This window comes from Heptranchias perlo, chromosome 29 (genome assembly GCF_035084215.1).
Source record: "Heptranchias perlo isolate sHepPer1 chromosome 29, sHepPer1.hap1, whole genome shotgun sequence".
In the NCBI taxonomy this organism is placed as follows: domain Eukaryota; kingdom Metazoa; phylum Chordata; class Chondrichthyes; order Hexanchiformes; family Hexanchidae; genus Heptranchias; species Heptranchias perlo.
In genome coordinates, this window is record NC_090353.1 from 20,817,836 (window position 1) to 20,841,399 (window position 23,564).

The following is a 23,564-nucleotide window of genomic DNA, read 5'->3' on the forward strand; positions in this document are numbered from 1 at the left end:
ACAAACGGCTATTTTTAGTATTACAGCGGATTTGTCCTTTAGTTGATAGAGAATCGAAAGTATTTATTTGAGTGATCTTGATTTTTTTTTATGCTGAAAAATCCCATTTGCCAACGCTTTATAGAGCAGGAATCGCCTCATATCGCCGTCCAACACCACGTGTTCTTCGCTTTAAGATTCTTTGGAGATTTATGTAACGCTGCTCGAACCTAGAATTTAACTCAAGATTAATATGTGCACAGACGTGGCTTGATAACGACGCTCTTTTGACGAAAGAAAAAAAAATAAAAATGCACACAATCTCCTCTCTGCAGCGATGGATGTGTGCAAAAAAGCTCAGACCGTATGGTGATTTCCCTATGCAAATAAGCCATTGCGGAAATAAACAGCACGCCTCGCTCGCTTGCTTTACTTCTGTAATATTTTTATACTACGCCATCAACTCATCACTAAAGCGGCCAAGGCAGCCCTCCCCCATCTTTCTCCTGGGCAATCAGGACCCGCCGGTTGCCTTCACTTTTCCATCGGATTTGTTAGAAGAAGCGAGTGAGAGAGAGAAAAAAAACCCCACACACATCCACACACACACAAACACAACAGAGCCAAGACCGAGGGCAAATATTTTTCTGGATGAAGTAGGAGAATTGCAAAGGAATACAAATGAAGCGTTAGACACGCTTCTAATTCGAGTGCAAGTTGATTACGTACTTTCACATGGCAATGGTACGTATATTTCAATGCACGATCTGATCGGGATTGTGTGTTGGTTCTGGTGTACGTCTGTCTGTCTCTGTGTGTGTGTGTGTGTGTGTTGCAGTTGCCGCTCTCTGTTGCTTGTGTGACCGGGTTTGCGCCAAGATTTTGTGGTGTTTTAAAGGGGAGGGGGGAGAGAGAGAGAGAGAGAAAGCAAAAGCGCTGAGCTTGGCAGATTTCCCATCTGTGAGGAGTTTGCTTGCCAGCTGAAATGAATTTGTGCGTGATCTGTATACGTGTGCATTGCCGACGTACATTTCGAGTCCAAGTTCAAGCGTGTAGCGAAGTGTGCGATCGTAGCGGTAATGGCCGAGGAGCTCGGAGGAGCCGCCGGCTTGAACTTGACTCGTGAACCGAGACACTGCGACCAAGGCTGGGACGCGTTTCTAATCCACCTCCCTTTTAAAGGGACATTTCATTTTTCGGCCTGTTCAGGGTTTTAATTTGAAGTTGCCACACTTAAACCGACACTGTACCCCTTTGATAAAGATCACAGTCTTCTCCCAAGTGCATTTAAATATCTTTTTAAAAATCCAATTCGAAAAGTCGGGTGCCCTTTAAGGAAGCACAGACAAAATAGCTTTGCGGTGTATATATTTTTGAGTTTCAATAGTTTTAAAATAGATTTCCCAGCCCACAATCACAAAGTTCGGAGAATAAAGCATTGTTGCTCTAGTTTTATATATATATAGGCCCAGAAAATAGATTGCCCGTTTAAATTCGCCTTGACCACTCGGAAATACATTCGTGTTAACTGCAAATATTGAATAATTAATTACCTAACTGTATAGGAATCCTTAGTTCCCTTTCTTTAATATTACTCTTTAATTAAACACTTCCAGAAGAAATGGTTTCTGCAGTATGTTATTGTATAGTGTAATGTTTGGGTAAAAGTACACAAGTGGAAGGTGGTTTGATCTAAAAAGTTTACTTATGAGAATATCGGTTCGCCTGCATTTTAATCAGCGATATATGAGTGTGTAAAACAGCGTTTAAAATAACTTTCACTTCTGAAATTCCATCCACCTGCAGACTCATGCAAACTTCACATATATTCTTGAGCTGCTGAATATTGTGGTTAAAATGTTAGAGAAAAAATGCTGTCTGATCTACTAAAACGAAATGCAGATTGCAGTTGGCATCACAAGAAGAAATAATAGTAAATGCCTGCAATCCAGGTTTATAGAAAACGCATTTTATATTTAAGAGATCAGAGAGTATTTGAATATATAGCAGTGAATCCTTTTTTAAAAAAATAAAATGCTGTGTTCTTTGCCTTCCGTTTTGGTGGCCCAATATACAGTCATAACAGCATGTCCTCATCTGCTAAGGAAACAATGCGTCGGAATAGCTCGGTGAAGTGGACACATTGCGTTGGTCTATTTGGTGCACAGAATGGTTGTGCTGATAAAGTCGGTTAGTGAAAAGAAATGCACTATTCGGCAGAGTAAACGATCAATTTTATTATGTGCTTTAGGCTACCGTTCCCCACTGACATCTAGCATTTATAGGCACACAAATCATTGCAGTACTAAAATCACTGTACAATTACCTCCGCCAGCGTCTCACTGTGTACATTCGGATACATTTAAAGGCACCGTCTGTTAAATAGGATAACCTTATACGCAAATTGCTATTTTTCTGCTGGGAAGCAATACGAAACAATAATTGTTTTGTCGGCCTGCTTTAGAGCGCGTTTCCTTGTGTAACAGTACACCAGCTTTCAAGAAAGTCCCATGCACTGTCATTACTTTACAATTAACTTCAACTTTTGCAGCTTTCCGCACTCCAGCTGGAGTTTTTCATTTGACTCATTCTGTTTAAATATTTGAACTTTATCATAAAGTTGAGAGGGCACAGAAGAATGTGTCTGGGCTCGCGGATTTCACTGCACTAATGGTGCAATTATTTGGGGGGAAAAGCTGGAGTCAATTCAGTCGAGCAATATTGCTGTTCTGTATCTTTCAGCAGAATTGTAAGGCTAATTGAAACATTGCTGCAAAATGTGTCGGATAGAAAAAATGCCCTGTTTGCGACCCTTGTGTAGGAATGTTTACTTTATGATTTTGTCCATGGACTCTATTATTGTGGAATTTTAAAATACAATCTATGGGTGAAAAAGAACAGCGTGAAACAAAATTGCAATGAACCTTTTATATACAGTAGAAGTACGGTTGTGTAGGTCAGAACGCAGTGACTTGTAAGGGCTGCGTTGCGTCTGGGAAAGTCTCCCTTTAAATCGCGTCTCTTAAAGCGGTGCTCCTTTTTGCCCAGTGCGTTTTGGCGAACGGTCATTGAAAACAACCGCGAGCAGCTAAGAGTTAAAAAAAAGAAAAAAAAAGCGGAGTTGCGTTTATTTACATTGCCGGCGCTTTCTCAGTGGCCTCGGTCCATTGGCTGACAGCGGGCTCCGAGTGGTGCTGAAATTTGGGTCTAATGGCAGAAATTCCCTGAAGTCAGATGTTTTGGGGCTTGGTCAGGACGGTCGCGTCATTCCCGGATCGCTCTCCTTTATTCCTCTCTCTGTTTTCTCTCTCTCTCTACCCCTCTCTCTCTCCCTCTCTCTGTGTCCCTCTCACCGGTTGACAGATGAAGCCCAGTTTCCAGAGCTGCTTTCCTTCAGTTACTCCTTGATCAATCCCGCTTCTATATATATATATATATATATTTTTATTATTTTTTTGGGGGTGGGATTAGACGGTGAGGCGAGATGTCACGATGATCCAGTAACTTTTGGATGATCTGAGACTTTGATTCCAGGTCGTCATGATGTATTCTCCGCTCTGCCTGACTCAGGTAATGTAATGTGTGAGGTGATTTATTAATAAGTTCGATTATTGGTTATTGATCGCGGTGGATGCCTTTTTCTCCTCCCCCCACACACTTTTTCCATATTAACCGCATTGTATTTTCCTTGGGACGCAGTTACTGTTAAAAATGGCGGGACAATTTCTGCAGCATGCTTTCAGTAACGTGTCGAGCTTTTCCCAGCCCGTTCGCCAGTCCTTATTTCCGATGCCTTCCTGGCAGTGCCGTGAAAAGAATTCACATTGTGATAAAACGCACACTCGCGTTCCGAAAAGCACACGAGCCCATGTTTGACTGTTCCAAGTTTGCTCAGTTCTATGCAGAACAGTTCCATCCGCTGTTACGAAGTTTTAAATTGTTTCTGGTGGTATCCGAAAAAGGAAGAACTTTCTGCTTCCACTGCAGAGAGAATGGTTTTCAAAAATCTTTTTTTTAAATATTATTATTGGAGTGTACACGTTATTTATGATTATTTCTCAAGTATTTTTTTGTTAAACCCTCCAAAATTATAATTTCAATTATTCTGAAGTGTAGTAAAGTAAGGAAACTTTGAGGGGGAGGGGGGTCGACTGGAGCAAAGAAAATAATGCTGTGTATTCTAGCAGGTGTCGAGGTTCCCAAGTCAGGAGCACCTTTATTGCTTTTTTGGAAATCCTGCAGGTTAAATTTCGTATTGCTCTGTAAACTCTGTTTTCACTAAAATCCATTTGCTCCTTGGTGCAGGTTATTTAATCAAATTTATTTTTTCAGTAATGTTATAATATTGATTTTTAAAAAAGTGTTTCAGGTGTATAATCTTCATATAATTCAGCAAGGGAATCCTTCCCCCATTGTGGTTATTCAAAAAGGAACACTTTTTTTTACACTGTTATATATTTATTTATGTTCTCGTAGAATGTATACCTGGTGGGAAATGATCTATTGGTTGCATACTGAAGTTGTTTTATTTAACAGAGACAAGGTACAGTGGTGATTTGATTTATGATTGGATACTGTAATTTTACTTGATCCTTCCAGAAATTGCAGTTTGCACGTGCTTGAAGAGTTAGTAAATAAATACAGCAAGGTAATAAATTTCACCTGAAAAACTTTGCAAATTCAGCTTCAGCTATGCAAATTTATACTTCAGTGCGATTGACTTACAAGGAAATAGAAGGATTGATTTCTAAATAATAACTTCCATAGCGGCTGGAACATAAGATGTAAATAATGAGATCTCTAAAGATGCCATAAATTTATAATTCGTTTATCTGCATTTTTTCCAAGGATCAGGAATGTGAAATCTATTCTGAAGAGGGAGAGCAGCTTGCAGTAATCTGAAAACAGTTCAAGTGTAGCTAATCAGTCCAGACAGTCTGTATCGGATAACAAAGCTGCATTATTGTCCTATTAATTATTTAAATAGTTTCATGGTCTAGAAGCATTATAAACATTCTTTAATAATAATAGACAAAGGGAACTTCCCATATAGAACAAGAAGACATTTCATATTTTTTGAGGTAAAGCGAAAGTGAAAGGGTTTGGCATAATGTATACATTATAATTCGGAACCTGAATGCGCATTTGGTGGTATACTTTATTTAATTATTCAGTCTTACTATGTTCATTTCCTTGTACTATTTCCTTTGTCATTTCTTCATTCTTTCATTAAATATGTCAATCCCTTAAGACACATTTCTTACTCCTCTCAATTTCTTCTTTGCTTTTTATTTCTTCTTTGCTTCTTTGTTCTTGATCTGTTCATCTGTCTTTCACCCATTCCTTCCTCTTATCTGCCATTCTGTTTATCCTTTTCTTTTCCTGTCAGTTTCCATTCCTTAACAAAATATATTGGAAAACCATGTGAATATATATTACTGCTAATAGCCATATTTCATTCATCAACTTTGAAGTAACTCACTGCCAGTGGACCATTGAGCCTTGAGAAATTGACTGAAGTGAAATAGGAAACACTGCTCATATTTGTATCATATAAAAACGCATTGATCTGAGAAACTATCTTTATAGTCAGATCTGTAGTGTTAGTTGCAGTCATAGTGTAAAGGCATGTAAAAACAGTGTGAAACAGTGAAGATGAGGCCTGTGGCTTGTGGGTGTCTGTGTGCTGTAATTTAGAATGGCCAATAGTGGGTATTAGGTACAAAATTAGAATTCACAAATGGCCTGGCTTTCTAAACATTACTTTGCTATTGCTATTTTTTTTTGGGAAGAGTTTAATAATATGAACTTAATGTTGATTGACATTTTTTTCCAATTGTATCTTACCAGGTCTTGTGCAGAATGTTGTTTAAGTTAAAATAGGTGTTATCTTGACTACTATCTCAACATTTCTTAAACACAGAGATACACAAAGAATGTGAATGTTGACTGGCCACATTTTCTGACACCCTGCTACAGTAATAATGTCTGTGCAGCACAGAATGTGAATGACCAGGTGACACCTACTTGCAGTACAATAGTACAAGATGGTGTTATGCGTACATTGGTTGGTTTAGAGACAAAACAATTAGTTGATTTGTTTTGTAATTAAGAATTTATAATTAAATAGTGGAATGGATTCGCATACTGTCCTTTCAACTCGGGTACCTAAAGTTGAATCCTGCATAGACTGATTCAGTAGTTTTGTCTGCTGGTTGTGAGCACTCAATGTGGAATGCATGTGGGCTGCCATAGTTGCCAATTTACACAAACCGTTGGGGGAATAGATCTGAGGCATATTGCAGATACATATTGAAGTGGGGGGGGGGTCACAGAATGCACTTACATTAAACTGAACAGATTTAAATTTCCCGTGCTCTGAGGAACTGTGGTGACTGATGGGGCAGCTTCCTGGAGTGTGAAAAATTTGAATCCACTGTTTTAACAACAAATACAGTCAAACAGGCCAGCAGCTGGCAAGTCCCAGCACTCAGGCCACCCTGAGCAAGGCAAACGCAGTCATCTCTGAGACGACTGCCTTCTCTCACTTGAAATGGATTTGTTTGCCAGAATCGGATTGCCCACTCATACATGTTTGAAATTAAATAAGCAGATTCAAATTTCCCACTCTCCCATCAGTCACCATGGCTCCCTAGGGCATCGGAAATTTGAATCCACTGATTTAATTGAAAATCAGACAAGGAGTCTGCAGACCTGCAACTTCCAGCAATGAACCTGCCCTGAGTGAGGTGACATTCATTCTCCCCAATCTGTGTGTGCAGTCTCAGCGCGGTTATTAGTGGATTTAGGCCCACAGTATAAATCTGCTCATACTTTCGATAAGTTGGTGCTAAGTTGTGAATCTTTCTCAAAGTGGCCTCATGGTGTTGAGAATGCAAAACAATAACTTGAATTTATATAATGCCCTTAAAGCTTCTCAGAAGTGGCATTGGCAGAGGATGAGCTTGATGTAGTCCAGCCAAATCAGTAGGATCTTCTCAGGTTGGAGCTAAAGCAGTTTGGGGCAGAGTAGAGAGAGCTTTACTTCACAGCTAGAGGCGCTATATCTAACCTGCCAGTGCTTAATGCTGACAATGGAGATTAAAATGAAAAAAGTTCCATTCCCTGCACAAAAAATCACAAAATTAATAAGACAAAAAATTACAGTTATTTAATTAGTACTGTACAATAATGGCATTTGCAATTAAAGGTATATTACATAATAGTTTTTAACATTTGTCGTGGATTAAAATTACTTTGCTCTTCACCTATTGAAATGCTATTTTAAGTGGGTTGTATTAACCATAAGAGGACCAATAGTTCGATGGCAATTCCTGTCTCCCAAGGCTAACTGGTTTCAACTAATGATGTGGAGATGCCGGTGATGGACTGGGGTTGACAATTGTAAACAATTTTACAACACCAAGTTATAGTCCAGCAATTTTATTTTAAATTCACAAGCTTTCGGAGGCTACCTCCTTCCTCAGGTGAATCCACATCGTTCACCTGAGGAAGGAGGTAGCCTCCGAAAGCTTGTGAATTTAAAATAAAATTGCTGGACTATAACTTGGTGTTGTAAAATTGTTTACAAAGGTTTCAACTAAGACACTGTGGGGAGGGGGGGGGGGGGCGGGGTGGGGGAGAATTCAACTTACAGTCATCCATTTTGCACCTGAAATACGTGCGGCAAGAATTTGAAAATTGGGAGGGGAGGTCGCACCTCGGCTGCCCCATTGATGCCCAAAATGTGCCTCATGCTATATTCAGATCACCCTGTAAATGGGCGAGCCGTCCGCCTGCCTGAAACGTGCGCAATGCTGCTTTACAAATCGGGGTCCAACTGCCGGCTCAGGCTCGTCCCTTTGGCTTCGCCCCATCCCCCCCCCTCCCCCGCCAAGGATCTACCTCCATGCCGACTCAGTGTCTGAGTCAGCTGGGATTTGTGGTAAGGCTCCTGTTGGCGAGCCCACAGTTCGCTTCTTCCATTCAAACGAGGCCCAATGCCAATTTTGACTCGGGCCTCAGGCTGTTTCCTTTTCTTTTCCTCCTGGTGTCTTTTTTTTCCCCTCTGACCATTTTAATCTTAACTTTAATTTTACTTTTATCTACCTAGCCTCATCTGTCATATCTTTTCTAACCTTTTTATGCTCAAAATTAAGTTTTAACCTTTTACGTGCCCTTTTTTCTTCTTTTCATCGAGCTTCCACTTTCCACTGTGCAGGTGGGAGCAAGTTTCTTAAAAATATGTTTCATTTGACAGAAAACTAGCTTTAAATGCCAATATTCCAGCGAATCAAAAGTCCAGAATGTAAAAGTTGACATGGTCAGCATTTGATGTCAAAACCTGAAAAAGCTGCAGCTGACGAGTAAACTCATAGAGTTAAAAGAAAGAAAAGTGATTGTATCCAAAAGGTTTCATTTTTCAGAACCAAATTTCTGTTTTAAAAACATCAAACTTTATTCTTTCTGACGCTTAAAGGGGATGTAGACAGGCTAAGTGAATGGGCAAGAACATGGCAGATGGAATATAATCTGGAAAAATATGAAGTCATCCACTTTGGTAGGAAAAACAGAAATGCAGAGTATTCTTTAAATGGTGAGAGATCGGGAAATGTTAATGTTCAAAGGGACCTGGGTGTCCTTGTACATGAGTCACTGAAAGCTCACATGCAGGTGCAGCAAGCAATTAGGAAGGCAAATGGTATGTTGGCCTTTATTACAAGAGGATTTGAGTACAGGAGTAAAGATGTCTTACTGCAATTATATAGGGCCTTGGTGAGACCGCACCTGGAGTATTCTGTACAATTTTGATCTCCTTACCTAAGTGAGGATATACTTGCCATAGAGGGAGTGCAACAAAGGTTCACCAGACTGATTCCTGGAATGGCAGGATTGAGTAGACTGGGCCTGTATTCTCTAGAGTTTAGAAGAATGAGAGGATCTCATTGTAAATGACAAAATTATTACAGGGTTCGACAGGGTAGATGCAAGGAGGATGTTTCCCCTGGCTGGGGAGTCTAGAACTAGGGGTCACAGTCTCCGAATAAGGGATAGGCCAGTTAGGACTGAGATGAGAAGAAATTTCTTCACTCAGAGGGTGGTGAATGTTTCGAATTCTCTACCCCAGAGGGCTGTGGAGGCTCAATTGTTAAGTACATTCAAAACAGAGATCGATAGATTTCTAGATATTAAAGGCATCAAGGGATATGGGGATGGTGCAGGAAAATGGCATTGAGGTAGAAAATCAGCCATGATCTTTTTGAAAGTCGGAGCAGACTCAAGGGTCCGGATGGCCTACTCCTGCTCCTATTTCTCATGTTCTTATGTTCTTCAAGGTTGTTTTCATTGGAGAAAAAAAAGGGGGCGATTTGTGCTGGATCATTAAAATACAGAAATGATGTAGAAGTAGTCAGGACTTGCTTGTAAGCATTGAACTTGGGGACAACAGCTTTAAAATGAATGGCACCTAAATTCAACATCATTGCGCCCGTTTTGCGGGTGTAAAACAAGCAAAACTATGACAAATGTAGCAGTGGGATGGCCTGCTCCTGATTTGCACGTGCACCAAGGCCACTGCTAAATTTGGAGGTGCCTTTTTTCTAGGTGGACCTGTTTGCGAAATCAGAGCAAGCTCCAACTACTTTTTCAGGCTCTACAGTGGCCTAACCAACGGTCCTTAAAGGGATTGCTGTAGGGCGTGGAAGAAGTCTGCAGCTAAGTTTTTTCTTAACTTGCCTTAATGTGGAGTGCTTCTCCTGTCCCCCATCTACCCCCACCCCCCCCCGGACTCACCTATGGGCCTCGACTGAAATTGGTCAGGCCCCGACCGGTGAGTTGTGCCAGGTGCCTAATTGTGCCTGTGGCTCACCACAATTAAAATTATGAGACGTGAGGACCAATTTAGGACAGCCCTTAGGCCTCTCCGTTTTGATGCGCCTTGACTGCGCAATGCACTGATTGCACCCGGTTTCGAGCACTAATGAATTTAAGCCCCAATAAGTCTCCAGTCAGCCTAGAGATTGGAAGAAACTTTTTTCCTCACAAGAGTAGTGGATAAGTGTAATAGGCTCCCAGCAAAAGCAGTTAATGGAAATGGATATATATCTGGTTAGGAAAGATATTGGAAGTTATATGGATAGTTATAGACTCTGATCATTAAATACTCCTTGGGATAGGATCGTTCTTTTGTATTTAGGACCTGGAAGGAATGCAGGATGTGGAAGGGAGTACCACAGTTAAACAATAGAGATGTGGAGATGGATAAATATTCTGAAGTTTTGCCTAATTATCTTTGGTGATCGGTGTATTTTTATGCAGAACTTTCCCTCATGATATTAAATAGGTGGGGTAGGGCCTATGATTTGCTAGATTGTACCTCCTCTCTGGAAGGAGCAAGCTTGATGCATCAAATGGTATTTTCTTGCTTTCTATGTTGCAATTTGTTGTTTAATGTACTTAGTATTTTTAACCAAACCAGAAATAAAAAATTATAGTTGGAGAGTGTTGTAAATTTCAAAATAATATTTTATTAGTGATGTTGCATACTTGGAAACATCATAGAATATTGCTCAGGCAGACTGAGGATTTGTTATATACTGGAAACATAAACCAGCCTGTTTAGGTTTCTTCGTCCTCCCTTCCAAAAGGGAAAATAAAATAATTTACTAGCAGTATGTTTAATGTTACAAATTCTTAGGGGACTGTGTTGCATACTGGCCTTTCACTTCTGCAAGTTGTTTGAATTTATTCCAGACTGATGGGCCCTCTGTTTGTTGGCAGTAAAGATTCTATTTGAAATTAATTTAGACAGTTCGATCTAAAGCACAAACTGTCCCTGAAGTCAGCAGTTATTGGCACTCTCATTCAGAGAGGCCAGAGGATGCTGATGTTGGAAATGGAAAATGTCACACTGGTGTCGTGTGGGGTGATCCTCTGAAGTTAGAGATAAGGCATGTTGTTGGGACGTAGTGGAGAGAACTTTATTTAGCTTTTAGCTATGCTGTACCTGACTGAAAGTACTTAATGTTGATGCTGGGTGCCTGAAATGGGAAAGGTGTCCTATTTCCCAGCACTATTATCCCTCACTTTTGATAAACAAAAAATAATTGAAACAAATGCAGGGGCAAGAAGAAATCTCTCTAAGGAAATCTGATGAAGTAATTTATCAGATCATGCTGTTTTGAAATGGTGACACTGACAGGACTTTAGAATTGCCTCATTGTATTTCAAATGGCTACCCTGTTAGCTCCATGGACAGAGGTAGCTTGGAAAGTAGTCATTTCTCAAGCATTCTTGTTCCCATGAAATTTCTGCATTTTCCTTCATTCAGGAAGAAGGAACTGTCTCTGATCCTGTCACTGAATTTTTCTGTCCTTGATGGGCAGGACCCACACAATATAGTTACAGCAACGCCACTGAATGTTTTATTAACAGATTATAGCCGTACATTATTCCTGTTGCTCACTCCATTTTGTGAAGATGCAATATTTTTTTGAATATTTTGCTCTTTATCACATAAGGGTCTTGACTAAATATTCTGTTCAGCCAATTGCTGGGAACTCTAAATATCCACTGCAGAAATCAATAAAGTAATCAATCAAAATCTCCCTTTGAGTCAGCATATTAAATGATATGTAACATTTTGACTTAAATATATAATGGCAAATGAATCCTTTTTGTTCTAAACAGGCCAGTATTGTATTTCAGATGTTAGCACATTTCTTGGAATGCAGAATTCTCATGCCAGCATGTTGTTATTGTTGGTGGATCAGCTGCAGTGTTGCTTCTGGTCTGTGGGGTTGGGACCATGGTTTGGTGGAGAGCAGGTAGCAGGGAGATTGTGAGCAGTGTGATGGCTGCATGTTAAGTCAGCCCAGGAGTGGGACCAAAGATACAGCCAGTGGAATGCTACTGTTCCAGGCCAAGTGCTGAGGAGAGAGTGGGAGCCTGATGAGAGAGTGTGAATAGGAAGGCCATGACATCAGATACTATTCAGGGTAGGGACGTCAATTTATAATGAAGATTTATTCATTTTTGTATGTACTTTATTCATTTATACATAGTCATGAAATGTAAGTGGTCCGTTCATTTTGTTTTTCTGAGGGCGGGTCCTGACTCGAGTCTCTCATGAGATTCTTGAACCATTTCCTCGGGAAGAGTAGCTGAGGTGGTTTACCGTTGCCTTCCTAATGGTTTTTATTTTCGGAGTACCTTCTCCTAGGTGGGCTGCATCCAAGGCTAAAGAGCTCCACCTACTATTTTATGATGAGGGGCACCCACACCTATCAGATTAAAGTATTCGGAGCCGGTGCTCCGGTCACCGGGACTGTCTGGAGTGTGGCCTGAACCCAATCCTCTGATTCTGAGGCAGGAATACTATCAGTGAGCCAGTGGTCACTCTGTCTGGGCACATGTACCCCACTGGATGTCAGCATTTAGAGACCATATTGCTGGGGCTGTCTGCAGTTAGGCTCAAACCCTCCATCTTCTGACTCGGAGGCAGGAATGCTACCACTAAGCCAAAGGCTCGCTTCATGTACCACTTTAATAATGACTAGGATGCAGAGTGCTCTCATAATAGCTGTTTGGCACAGAAAAAAATCATACTATGTGTGGGTCTAGAATAACTAATCAGAAATTACACTGTATATACTAACCAGTAGAAACACACAATCAGATAGATTAGACATGAGTCTTCAATGACCATTTCAGGTGAGACGTCAAATAGATGGGCAGGATAGACACAAAATTATGAGATGGATAGGTATATTCCTAAAGGCGGTTAATCATTAGGGATATAGGGGAGGAAGCACAATTGGGACTGTAACAGCTTGGAACAGTTTAATCTGTCACCGTGGCAATGAAACATAGCAGCAGATATGTAGATCTTCGGTACAGCAAATCTGGAGAAAATTTCAGATCTGTGATACTCATAATATGATATTAATATAAAATCACTAATTTGAAACACCCCAAGGACATCTTAATCACAAAAATTGCCGTAGACTTGTGTTTCTGTTGCCATCTTTGATAATCTGCAAACCAGATATTCATGATATTATACCGTAGTACAGTACTACTTCTGTGAGCACATGGGGGGTAAAATTGGCCAATGCCAGGTGTAAAACAGGCTGACAGTGAGTCATTAGTCTGTTTTTACACTGCGTCCGAGTTTCTTTTGAAAATAAGACACAGTGTAAAACGGACTGTGAGGAGGGAGAACACGTGATACAAAATATAGCAAGCCACAATCCAGCCTGACAGATGTAAATGTATAAACTATTAGTAAACCTGCAACAAAACAGTTATAACTGTGCCAATGCTTTTATGTAGAAACACATTTTTTTTAGATCGTCTTGTTAGTCGATTCTTAAGGTCTGTGGTTTCTGCAGCAACACAAAAATGAGTAATGAGGAAAAGGACAGAAAATGCACAAAGCTGTATTTCTACTGTGACCCTTTTTGGCTTTTAATGCAAGCCATTTACAAATGCAACAAAGCAGAGAAAACTAAATATTGAATTTGTTGGTGGTCTAATGGGAGTCTGAACAGCCTTGTGAATAGTTGTACAATCTTACTCCATTAGGCATTGTTTTCCCTTCAATACTTCTGTTCTAAATCTTTGAACAGAGTTGTTCTTCAATGTGCGAGTATGAAAACCAATGAGAATATACTATTAACCCTTACCTAGAAGATTATTCCAAATGTTTCACCCTTTGAGTAAATAATTTTTTCCTAATACCTGTCTAAGATTTACTTTTCGTGTATTTAAATTTATACTTTCTTGTCACATTGGCCTTACTTATCTTGAGGTCATGTTCTGGGTTCATCTTATCTGTGGTGTTTAATACTTTAATCTGTTTGATAGGGGCTCCCTTAACCCTGTGTCCTCTCCAATGCACGTACTTTCCCTAGTCTGCCACTATATCCCTCAAGAGTACTCTTTTTTAATACAACTCTAATTCAGTCTCTTGTTATTCCTGGATTCCCATGATTTTTAGTTTTGTTAAAAGTTCTTCCTGAGACCATTTGTCAAACATCTTCTGAAAATACAAAAAAGCTACGGCAACAACAGCTTGAATTCGCTTAGTGCCTTTAACATAATGAAACATCCCAAAACGTTTCACAGATGGGTGTAAGAAAATGGATGTTGAGCCAGGAAGAGAGATTGGGAGGGGTGATTCAAAGCCTAGTTGAAGAAATGGATTTTGAGAAGGTTTTTAAAGGAAGAGTGAGAGAGATGAAGAGGATTAGGGGTGGGAGCTCTGTAGGAAGCTAAAAGCTCTGCCATCAATGGTAGAGTAAAAGGAGTGGGGGATGAACAGAACTCCAGAGTCACAGAGACAGAACTTTTGAGAGGGGTTATAGGGATTCGAGGAGCTTGCAGAGGTAATGTGGGGCAAATCCATGGAGGGACCTACAGATGAGAATTTTAAATTTAAGGTTTTGGTGGAGGGTGAAAGTCAGGAAGAGAGATGGTGATGGGCAAGTGGGTCTTGGTGCAGGACAAGACACGAGTGGCAGAGATTTGGACAAATTGGCGTTTATGGAGGGAGGAAAATGAGAGGCCAGTAAGGAGGGCTTTGGAACAGTCAAGTCTGGAAGTGACAACGGCATCAATAACAATTTCAGTGATGGAGGGATGGAGTGGGCAATGTTGAGATGGTTGAAGTAAGTGGTCCTGGCGATGGATAGAATGCAGAGTTTAAAAGGTCAGGGCTAGGTATCATTGGTGTACATATCGAAGCTTGCCTCATGCCTACGGATAATGTCGCTAATGGACAACATGTCGATCAATCAAAAGAGGTTCAACCTTATTTGTAACGTCCTCAAACAATTTAAGATTTGTCATACAAGATTTACCTCTCCTAAATCCATACTGGCTGTTTCTTCTTAAGCTATTTGTACATAGGCATTCGTGCAGCCCACTCCTTAGAATGGTTTCCAGTATTTTACCCTGTATTGATGTCGGGCTAAAGGGCTTGTAGTTGGCTGGTTCAGATTTGTTCTCCTTTTATAAATATCGATGGAACATTTGCTAACTTTCACTCTTCCAGAACATCAGCAATAACCAATCATTCTTTCATGACTATAGCCAGTGCCCACAAACTTCTTCCCTAATCTCCTCCAGCACTCTAGGATATATATCACTTGACTTGGGATTGGTTAATTCTCAGTTTCTTTAACCTACCAAGAATTTCCGCCATATTAATTTCAAAATTTTGTAGGATTTTTATTATACTACAGTCCAATTAGTTAGCAAGTCAATATTTTTCTCCTTAATGAATACATCTAGAAAATAATTAAATGATGCTACTGTTTTTCCTTCATCTGGAATTGCTTTACCACTTTTATCCATTGTTTCCACTTGTGGGGGAGTCCAGAACTAGAGGTCATAAATACAAAATAGTCGCTAATAAATCCAATAGGGAATTCAGGAGAAACTTCTTTACCCAAAGAGTGGGAAGAATGTGGAATGCGCTACCACAAGGAGTAAGTGAAGCAAATAGCATAGATGCATTTAAGGGGAAGCTAGATAAGCACATGAGGGAGAAAAGAATAGAAGGATATGCTGATCAGGTTAGATGAAGTAGGGAAGGAGGAGACTCGTATGGAGCATAAACGCCGGGATTGACCAGTGAGGTCGAATGGCCTGTTTCTGTGCTGTAGTTTCGATGTAACACGATAATCCTTTAGGTGCTAACTTTCTTGTTATTAACTCTTGAGTTGTTACACTGAAACAAATGTTATTATTGTGCTTAACATTCTTTAAGTTCATCTCTTGTGCTGTCCAAACTCTGAAGATTAATATCAGTATATTTTCATGTGTTAATGCGTTTTCAATATCTAGAATGCTTGGAAGTTAACCATTCAGTGGTCAAACCATTACATGAAAGCAAGAGATCAGAACTTCTCTTTGAAATTGGGAGGGAAGGTTCTCCTTTGAGGAGGACACCACAAAATCATCTGCAGAAAGTAACTGACAACACAAGGAGGAAACTAGCAGATTCAGCCATGATGTTTCCAGTTGGCTTTACAAATCTTTGCTGTGATTAGTGATAGGGGAGGAAACATATATTGGAAATGTCCCACCCTGCTGATAGACAGACCATCCTGTTCCAGATAGCATAGTTTCCATACCCTAAAACAAAGTTTAGCATTTGGACATTCTGTTTGGGGGAAAAAAATAATTCAACCTGGAAACCCAAACTGTAAGAAACATCTGATGAACCATCAGTAAATGTAGTGTCCATTCAGGAGAAATGGCTTGATGGATAAGTGGGCTGATGGGCAGCATTGTGACATTTTTCCAAGTGGGGGCCATGCCCTGCCCCCCCCCCCACCGCCCAGTCCCGGACCCAGCACCCTAGGCTGCTACTTCTGGCCTCCTTTGGCAAGTGCATACATGAGATACCCCCCTAGTGCTGCAGGTTGCAGCTGCCATTATTTAAATTAGGTAACCTCTTCTGCCAGGAATGATGAACCTTGGGTTTTTGGGGCCATGATATATCCATGGTAGCAGCACTGGAATGATAGTGTTTCATAAAGTATTTGATCGTCAGTATTTATATCCTTGTAACCTACAATACAATTCTTTACTAAATATTGATAACCAATTTTGGCAGTAGCTGCTTTTAATGGGAGTCTATTCCACCCACTTTATTTACTGCTATACGGAGAATAAAAGTCTGAAATCTAAGTTGAGGCTTTTTACTTGTGTCCTCTATTTCTATGAACATAATTTTAATTAAATGGCTTGCTTAGGGCTTCCTCCTTTCTCGGCAGGTTGCACTGTGTCTATTGAACCATACAGATCAAGAAGTCCCTGATCTGTGCTGAATTCGTCCATTTCAGGCATGGTAGTGCACTGGATGCACTACATTTTGATTAAAGGTGCCTGGTTTGGGGAGAAGAAAAATTAGCCAGGGATTTTGTACTTGATCTCGATCAAACAACCTCTGATGGAAGGTGCCAGTATGTGAACTTTACGTAAGGATGGGGTTGAACCTAGTTGTGATATCTCTCCTCCCCCCCACTTCCCCCCGAATAGTCTGTCAGTAATCATTCTCTAGGCTTATAGGTGAAGAATGGTTTCGAGCATGAGATACTTGAGGGATGCCATTACCCAAGGAAATGTAATCTTGCATGAGTTATCCCCTTCAAGACAGGAGAGGAGGAATGGGGTAAAGATTGGCTGAATAAGGCTTGCTAAATCAATAGTATCCATCTCAGCATTTTTAAATGCTAGGGGCAAGACTTCTGCTGTTTGCTATTAACATATCCATTATACGCTGCTCTTGGATTAATAATGAACATGAAAGCCTTCCCCCACAGAACATATCTCTTTCCTTCTTCTCTCTGACAAAAAATAAGCTAGAACATGTGAGTCTTCATCACAATTTGAGTTTTAAATCTGCAAATCATTCTTGTTCTTTTCTGAACATTCTCCAATTCATTAATATCTTTCTAAATGTGGCCTTGCCATTGAGGTATGCCGGACAAAAATAATCTTTTTACATTTACATAGTGCCTACTCCTCGGAATATCCCAAAGTGCTTTATAACTACCGGATTATTTTAAAATTGTTGTCACTTTTGTTGTGTAGACAAACATGGAAGCCGATTTGTGGACAGCAAGGTCCCACAAACAGCAGGGTGACCAGATAATCTCTTTTTTGATGGTGTTGGTTGAGGGTGGAATGTTGGCCTGGATACTGGGAGAACTCCGTACTCTTAAATGTTACTCTCAAATAATGTCACTTATTATTGAGCATACTGCCAGAAAGAAGCTCTGAACAACCCGTTAGCTTGGTATGAGTAAATAGGCAAGCCGTTTTCTCTTAAGTAATGTGCAACTACAGCAGATATCTTGGTGAATGCTTTCAGGATGGAAGCCAGCTCAAACAAGAGCTGGCTGACCCTGAAATGAAAACTCTAGTTGCTTGAAGCAAGATTGTTATAGAGGCCTATGGTAAAAATGGCTCAATATAATTTGTTGCATGCATTCATTCTCCTAGAAAGATGCCAGTACTGTTGGATGCCAAGAACACGTTTGTGACATACTTGGGAGTCATGAATAATAGGGCTGACTTGAACTGAGTTATTGAATAGCGTAACCTATTCTCCACCTCTTGGAATAACACAAGGCTTTGTGGAGTTGATTAATTGATGCTTGTAAAACTGAGCAAACTTGATTCAAAATAGATCAAATAATCTTGAGTCACAACTCCAAGAACCCAAAGTTCTGAGGTTAGATTGTTCCATTGGGAAACAGACTGAGTTGGTATTTCCTTGACGATGTGGTACCATGGAAGGAAACAGTACGAGCAAGAGGCAGAGTACTGCTCCTGGGCAATGGAAAATAAAGTGCCTCAGGAACTGAATTCTGAACTGAACCACAGGATAAATGTGCCAGTTAACAAGCAAGCTCACTATGTGTTGTTTAGACTTCATACCTGTACAAGTGTAGGATAAAACTATAGAACTACGTGACCACAATGCAACTTGTTGTCTGCGCAATGCCCATTCAAAAAAATTCCTTGTTTTTCAATGACAGTTTTATTAGTAATAAATTAATTATGCTGACTATACTTCATTCATCATCATAAGCAAAGAGGGTAAGGAACATATTAGGTGGTGCTAATTTTTGCCATTGCATGTATATGACTTTGATCTAATGCCTCTACCCTGTGCCTGTGGTAGGTATACTTCACAGTCATGCAACAATGAAAAACGAAATGCTATTTATTGTTGAACAAAATGTCGAGAGAAAAGATTAGATTGTAAAGTAGGGTCTGTTTTTAGCAATTTCATAGTGGGACGTAATCTAAACTACCAGTATTCATTCAGATACCGTGAGCAGGGGTAGCATAGATATTTTTGCATGGGGGAAACCCAAATTATTCTTAGTGCCAATTTGAATGTGCTGTGACTTTAGTAGCCTGAAAAAGAATCATAAAAGCTGTTGCTTCTGAGCAGAGAGAAATTAATTCTAAACCTGATTTTGCTTCAGTTTAATTGATTCTAAAATGTATTATCCTATTCATCATTCTCTAATTGTTTCTCTAATATTATAAGCCATGCATTTTAATGAAGCTTAGGTCAGTTTGTTTTAATATATTTCAAAGGAAATGTTACAGAAATTTTGCATTGCTGCTGAAAACGAAATCTGAATTTTGCCAGTACATTCTTTGTGCATTCATCATTACTGCTTATGTTCGATCATTACTGCTCTCAGTATCAAGGTACGGTAAAAACTAATTCAGCAACACTTAAAAACTTTTCCATATTTTAGTTGTATTTTGTAATACTGTTTACCCAGTCATTAGCTGCTTTAGAAAAAAAAAGCTACATGCATTTTAATATTGAGCAGTGGTTTATGAAAACGACTCCACTGAGTGACATCAAACCTCACAACCCACAACCACCACAGGTATGAGTGGGCGATGAGCTCGGCATCATGAGTGGGATTTCCTATAATGTAAACAACTGCTCTTTCATGCATATTCCTTCTACTACACACGTTTGAACAAAAAAAAATTAAATAGCTTTTCAAAGTATACTTATTAGATGGATTGCTTGTGCTGTTGGCTCCTGTCTGGTGTATACACTGTGGAAGTGGTGCTATCACAGAACATTGCCTCACTTCGTTTTTTTCCCTCTTCATATTATATGTCTCTACGCCATTCTCACGAAAAGAGAAGGGAGTGACTTATTCACTGAGCTCAGCTGGTGCCACGCTGTAACTAGTTATAGTTCCTAATTTGCTGAATGGAGCTGTTCTTAAAGTGGCTCTGTCTATTCATGGGTTTACTCTTCTGCTGAGAAAAGCACCCAGTTTATAACGTGGGGCACTTTCACCAACAGGAGAGTAAAAGCAGCAGCCAAGAAACATGGCTGCCAGCTGCCTGTTTGCCACAAGGCCGCTCCTCTTCTTTGTAGTAATAATACAGCAGTTTTACCAGTACTTGCCTATATTATGCCTTTGCCAAAGCTCTGCAAAACTATGGGCTGAAATGGTGTTGAAAAATGTTTTTTTTAAAGAAATGCACTCGTGCCAGCACATTATGTTTACTTTTAAAAGAAATCTGATCAGGCCAGTCAGCCCATGTAGCCTTCTCATCTAAAGTCCGTGTCTAACTATTCTATCTTGGACCTCCCTCCCGCACCACCTATTAATCCCCTACTTTAGGGACATTACATTCCTTCCGCAACTTTCCCTGAAAAAACCACGGTGTGGTTAAATATCTCTAAGGTGAGTCAGTAACCAGAGGCCGTAAATTTAAGATCATCACCAAAAGAACGAAGGGTGACGTTAGGAATTTTTTTTAACACAGAGGGTTGTTAGGACGTGTACCAGAAATTATGGTGGATGCCAGCTCCATTTTTAAAGATGCCACGTGATCCTGAATCAGCTATCTTCTTTAGGAGCTTTTGCATTTATGTCTTCTACTATTTATGTTCATTGTCCAAGTTAACTTGTTTACTTCCACGTCATCTATACCTTCCATTATTATATTGTGTCTTTTTTTCAGTAAAAATCAGTTGAGCCACATCTGCCTTTCTTGATAACATTATCCCTTAAGGCCTGGATCACCCTGGTCACTGTTGTCTGAACCCTTTCTAGTGTCTCATCCTTTTTGAGGTAGGGTGATCAAAATTGCATGCCATACTCCGGAAATAATCTCAACATTGATTTGTACAATGTCAGTATAACCTGTTCTGACTTGCCTGACAAATGCACCTCAGTATCTGATCTGCTTGGTTAATAACTGCCATACACTGATCTAATGATCACTGTTAAATCCTTTTTCTTTCGACCTCTACTAATGGAGACCCTTTCATGCTGTACATATGTTTACGGTACCTGTTCCTGTTTGCTTGAATCTACTTTTATCCATATTAAAATCCATCTGCCATATCTCAACCCATCTATGTAATTGGTCCAAGTCTTTCTGAAGATAATCACCTTTCTCATCATTACCTTCCCAGGTAGTTTTGTGATAACAGCAAGTTAACTAATACTACCACAGAGATCCTGTTCCATATCATTCAGAAATACAGTAAATATTAGGGGTCCCAGTAGAATTCTGCAGCTGCTTTTTTTCCACTCTGTCTTGTTTCCAAGTCAGCTCTCAATCTGTTTGGACAATTTGTCGACTATTCAATGAGCCTTTTCCTGACCTCACGTAATGAGTTTTGAGAAATACCTTTTGGAAATCCAAGTAAACTACATCTACTGGATTACCCTCATCCACTAGTTATCCTCTCAAAAGAATTCCAGTAGGATTGCAAGGCATAACCCACTACCAAAAGCATGCTGATTATTCCTTATGATACCTTTGTTCTTTACATGCTCATTTCTAGTAGAATCCTCTCAAGCATTTTTCCCAATTTGGATGTTAGGCTATAATTACCTGTAATTGCCAGGTTCATGCCTTACTCCGCTTTTGAATATTGGAACTATATTGAAGTTCTGCAAATGATTTTGGAGTAAAGACTACTAAATCAATGCTGAGTTTTTTGGTAATACCACATTTAGATAATGCTACGATAGGGATCCCTGTCCACAACTCCCTGCATAGCAACTTATTGATTTCAGCTATTGAGCTGAGAATAGGAGGCTTCTTTTCATGGAGGGAGGGGAGTAAAATTGGTGAGTGTCTCCTGGGACATACCCACACACTTCTTTGGTTACAGACCTGCATTTGCTAAATTCCAGGGGTACATCTCTGGGCCATGCCTGTAGGCCACAGATCATGCGCGTCACTCAGAGGACGATGATATAATGGAAAGAGGATGTTACTAAAAATCCCACCAAATAAGTGAACCTTAGGGATGTTGCATAGTCCAGCAGGCTGTCACTTTCAACACCAAGCCCCATAGTTCTCATAAACATCCTCCATCTTCCTAACTCAAGGACCATCCCCAAGTACTCTCATTGCTAGACCTCTAATCACTAGCTCCCTCTTCAATGTACAACATGAACAAGTTCAGTAGAGCAAAAATAAAATTCTCACACTCTGGGCGCAATTTTTAAATGGCGGCGGGGGTTGGGGGGGGGGGGTTGAAGGTGCGCATGGCAAACCCGAATAAACAAAACTTACCATTTCTGACACGATCGTGATGGTGATTAACGTCCTCTCCAGCTTTCGCGCTTGGCATCCAGCCTGATTGACAAGCTGGCTGCCGTCAGGAGCTGCAACGCGGGGGTGGGGGGGTGGGGGGGTGGGGGGTGGGGGGAGAGAGAAAGAGAGAGAGCGAGACATCATCCGACGCTGGAATGGAAGATCGGGGTGGGGGTGGGGGGAAAGTGGAAGATCGGGGTGGGGGGAAAGTGGAAGATCGGGGTGTGGGGGAGAGTGGAAGATCGGGGTGGGATAGAGAGTGGAAGATCGGGGTGAGGGGGAGAGTGGAAGATCGGGGTGTGGGGGAGAGTGGAAGATCGGGGTGTGGGGGAGAGTGGAAGATCGGGGTGGATAGAGAGTGGAAGATCGGGGTGGGATAGAGAGTGGAAGATCGGGGTGGGGGGCAGAGTGGAAGATCGGGAGGGGTGAAGAAGGGGAGATCGGGGGGGTGAAGAAGGGGAGATCGGGGGGTGGGTGAGGAAGGGGAGATCGGGGGGGGACATTGCCGGGGGGTGAAGAAGGGGAGATCGGGGGGGGGTGAAGAAGGGGAGATCGGGGGGGGGGTGAAGAAGGGGAGATCGGGGGGGGGTGAAGAAGGGGAGATCGGGGGGGGGTGAAGAAGGGGAGATCGGGGGGGGTGAAGAAGGGGAGATCGGGGGGGGGGTGAAGAAGGGGAGATCGGGGGGGGGGTGAAGAAGGGGAGATCGGGGGGGGGTGAAGAAGGGGAGATCGGGGGGGGGTGAAGAAGGGGAGATCGGGGGGGGTGAAGAAGGGGAGATCGGGGGGACATTGCGGGGGGGTGGGTGAAGAAGGGGAGATTGGAGAGGGAGACTTCGGCCATCGGAGCAAGGTGGAAAGGTAGGTTGATTTTGTGTTTTAACTTCATGCAATGGTTTTTTATGTACTTTATTTTGTTTCTTTTTGCCTGATCCGGCCCTTCATGCCTGGTTTCACCAGGCGTGAATCAGAAGCCATGGGAAAGCCGCCCAGGTAAATTAATGAGGTATATTTGGCTCTTTAACTATCATACCTCCCCCAACGCACCCGCAATTTCCCGGGAAAATCGAGCCCTCAGTGTGGAGTCCACTATATATAATTATGCATTTTCAGTCCTCTTTTTTTTCCCTTCATGCCACCTATTGCTCTCTTTCGTCCGGGAAAGAGAGATCATCCCAAATATTTTCTGACCGATCCAGTATTCACGCTCCCATCTATAAAAAAGTAATGTTCACCATATCAGATTGTAAGCATCACATGTTGACAATTTGGACCCACAGGAAAGTATACCTATTCTTGAGTTCTTTGTGTTCTCTCACTAAAATAGCAACAAACAAAAAAGATGACAGAACAGTTACAGGCAAACTCTAATGGGTCAGAGGCTAATATAAACCAAAATAGTACGTTGCAAAGGCACTATTGTGCACACTAGCGGAGTTGACAGCACTGCCCTTGTCAGTCGT

General features: G+C 40.9%; 1 protein-coding gene across 3 annotated transcripts in view; it reads left to right on the forward strand.

The window, feature by feature from the left end:
• Positions 1–445: 445 nt before the first annotated feature.
• Positions 446–23,564, forward strand: part of nfic (nuclear factor I/C) — a 396,187-nt gene continuing 373,068 nt past the window's right edge. For 2 of the 3 annotated variants that reach the window (XM_067968253.1, XM_067968255.1), the window contains exon 1: positions 3,121–3,549. In XM_067968253.1, the coding sequence (XP_067824354.1) occupies positions 3,520–3,549 (30 nt within the window). In that variant the 5' untranslated portion in view covers positions 3,121–3,519. Of the gene's footprint in view, positions 724–3,120; positions 3,550–23,564 lie in introns of those variants that run through there. The other variant, XM_067968254.1, reaches the window with a different exon arrangement.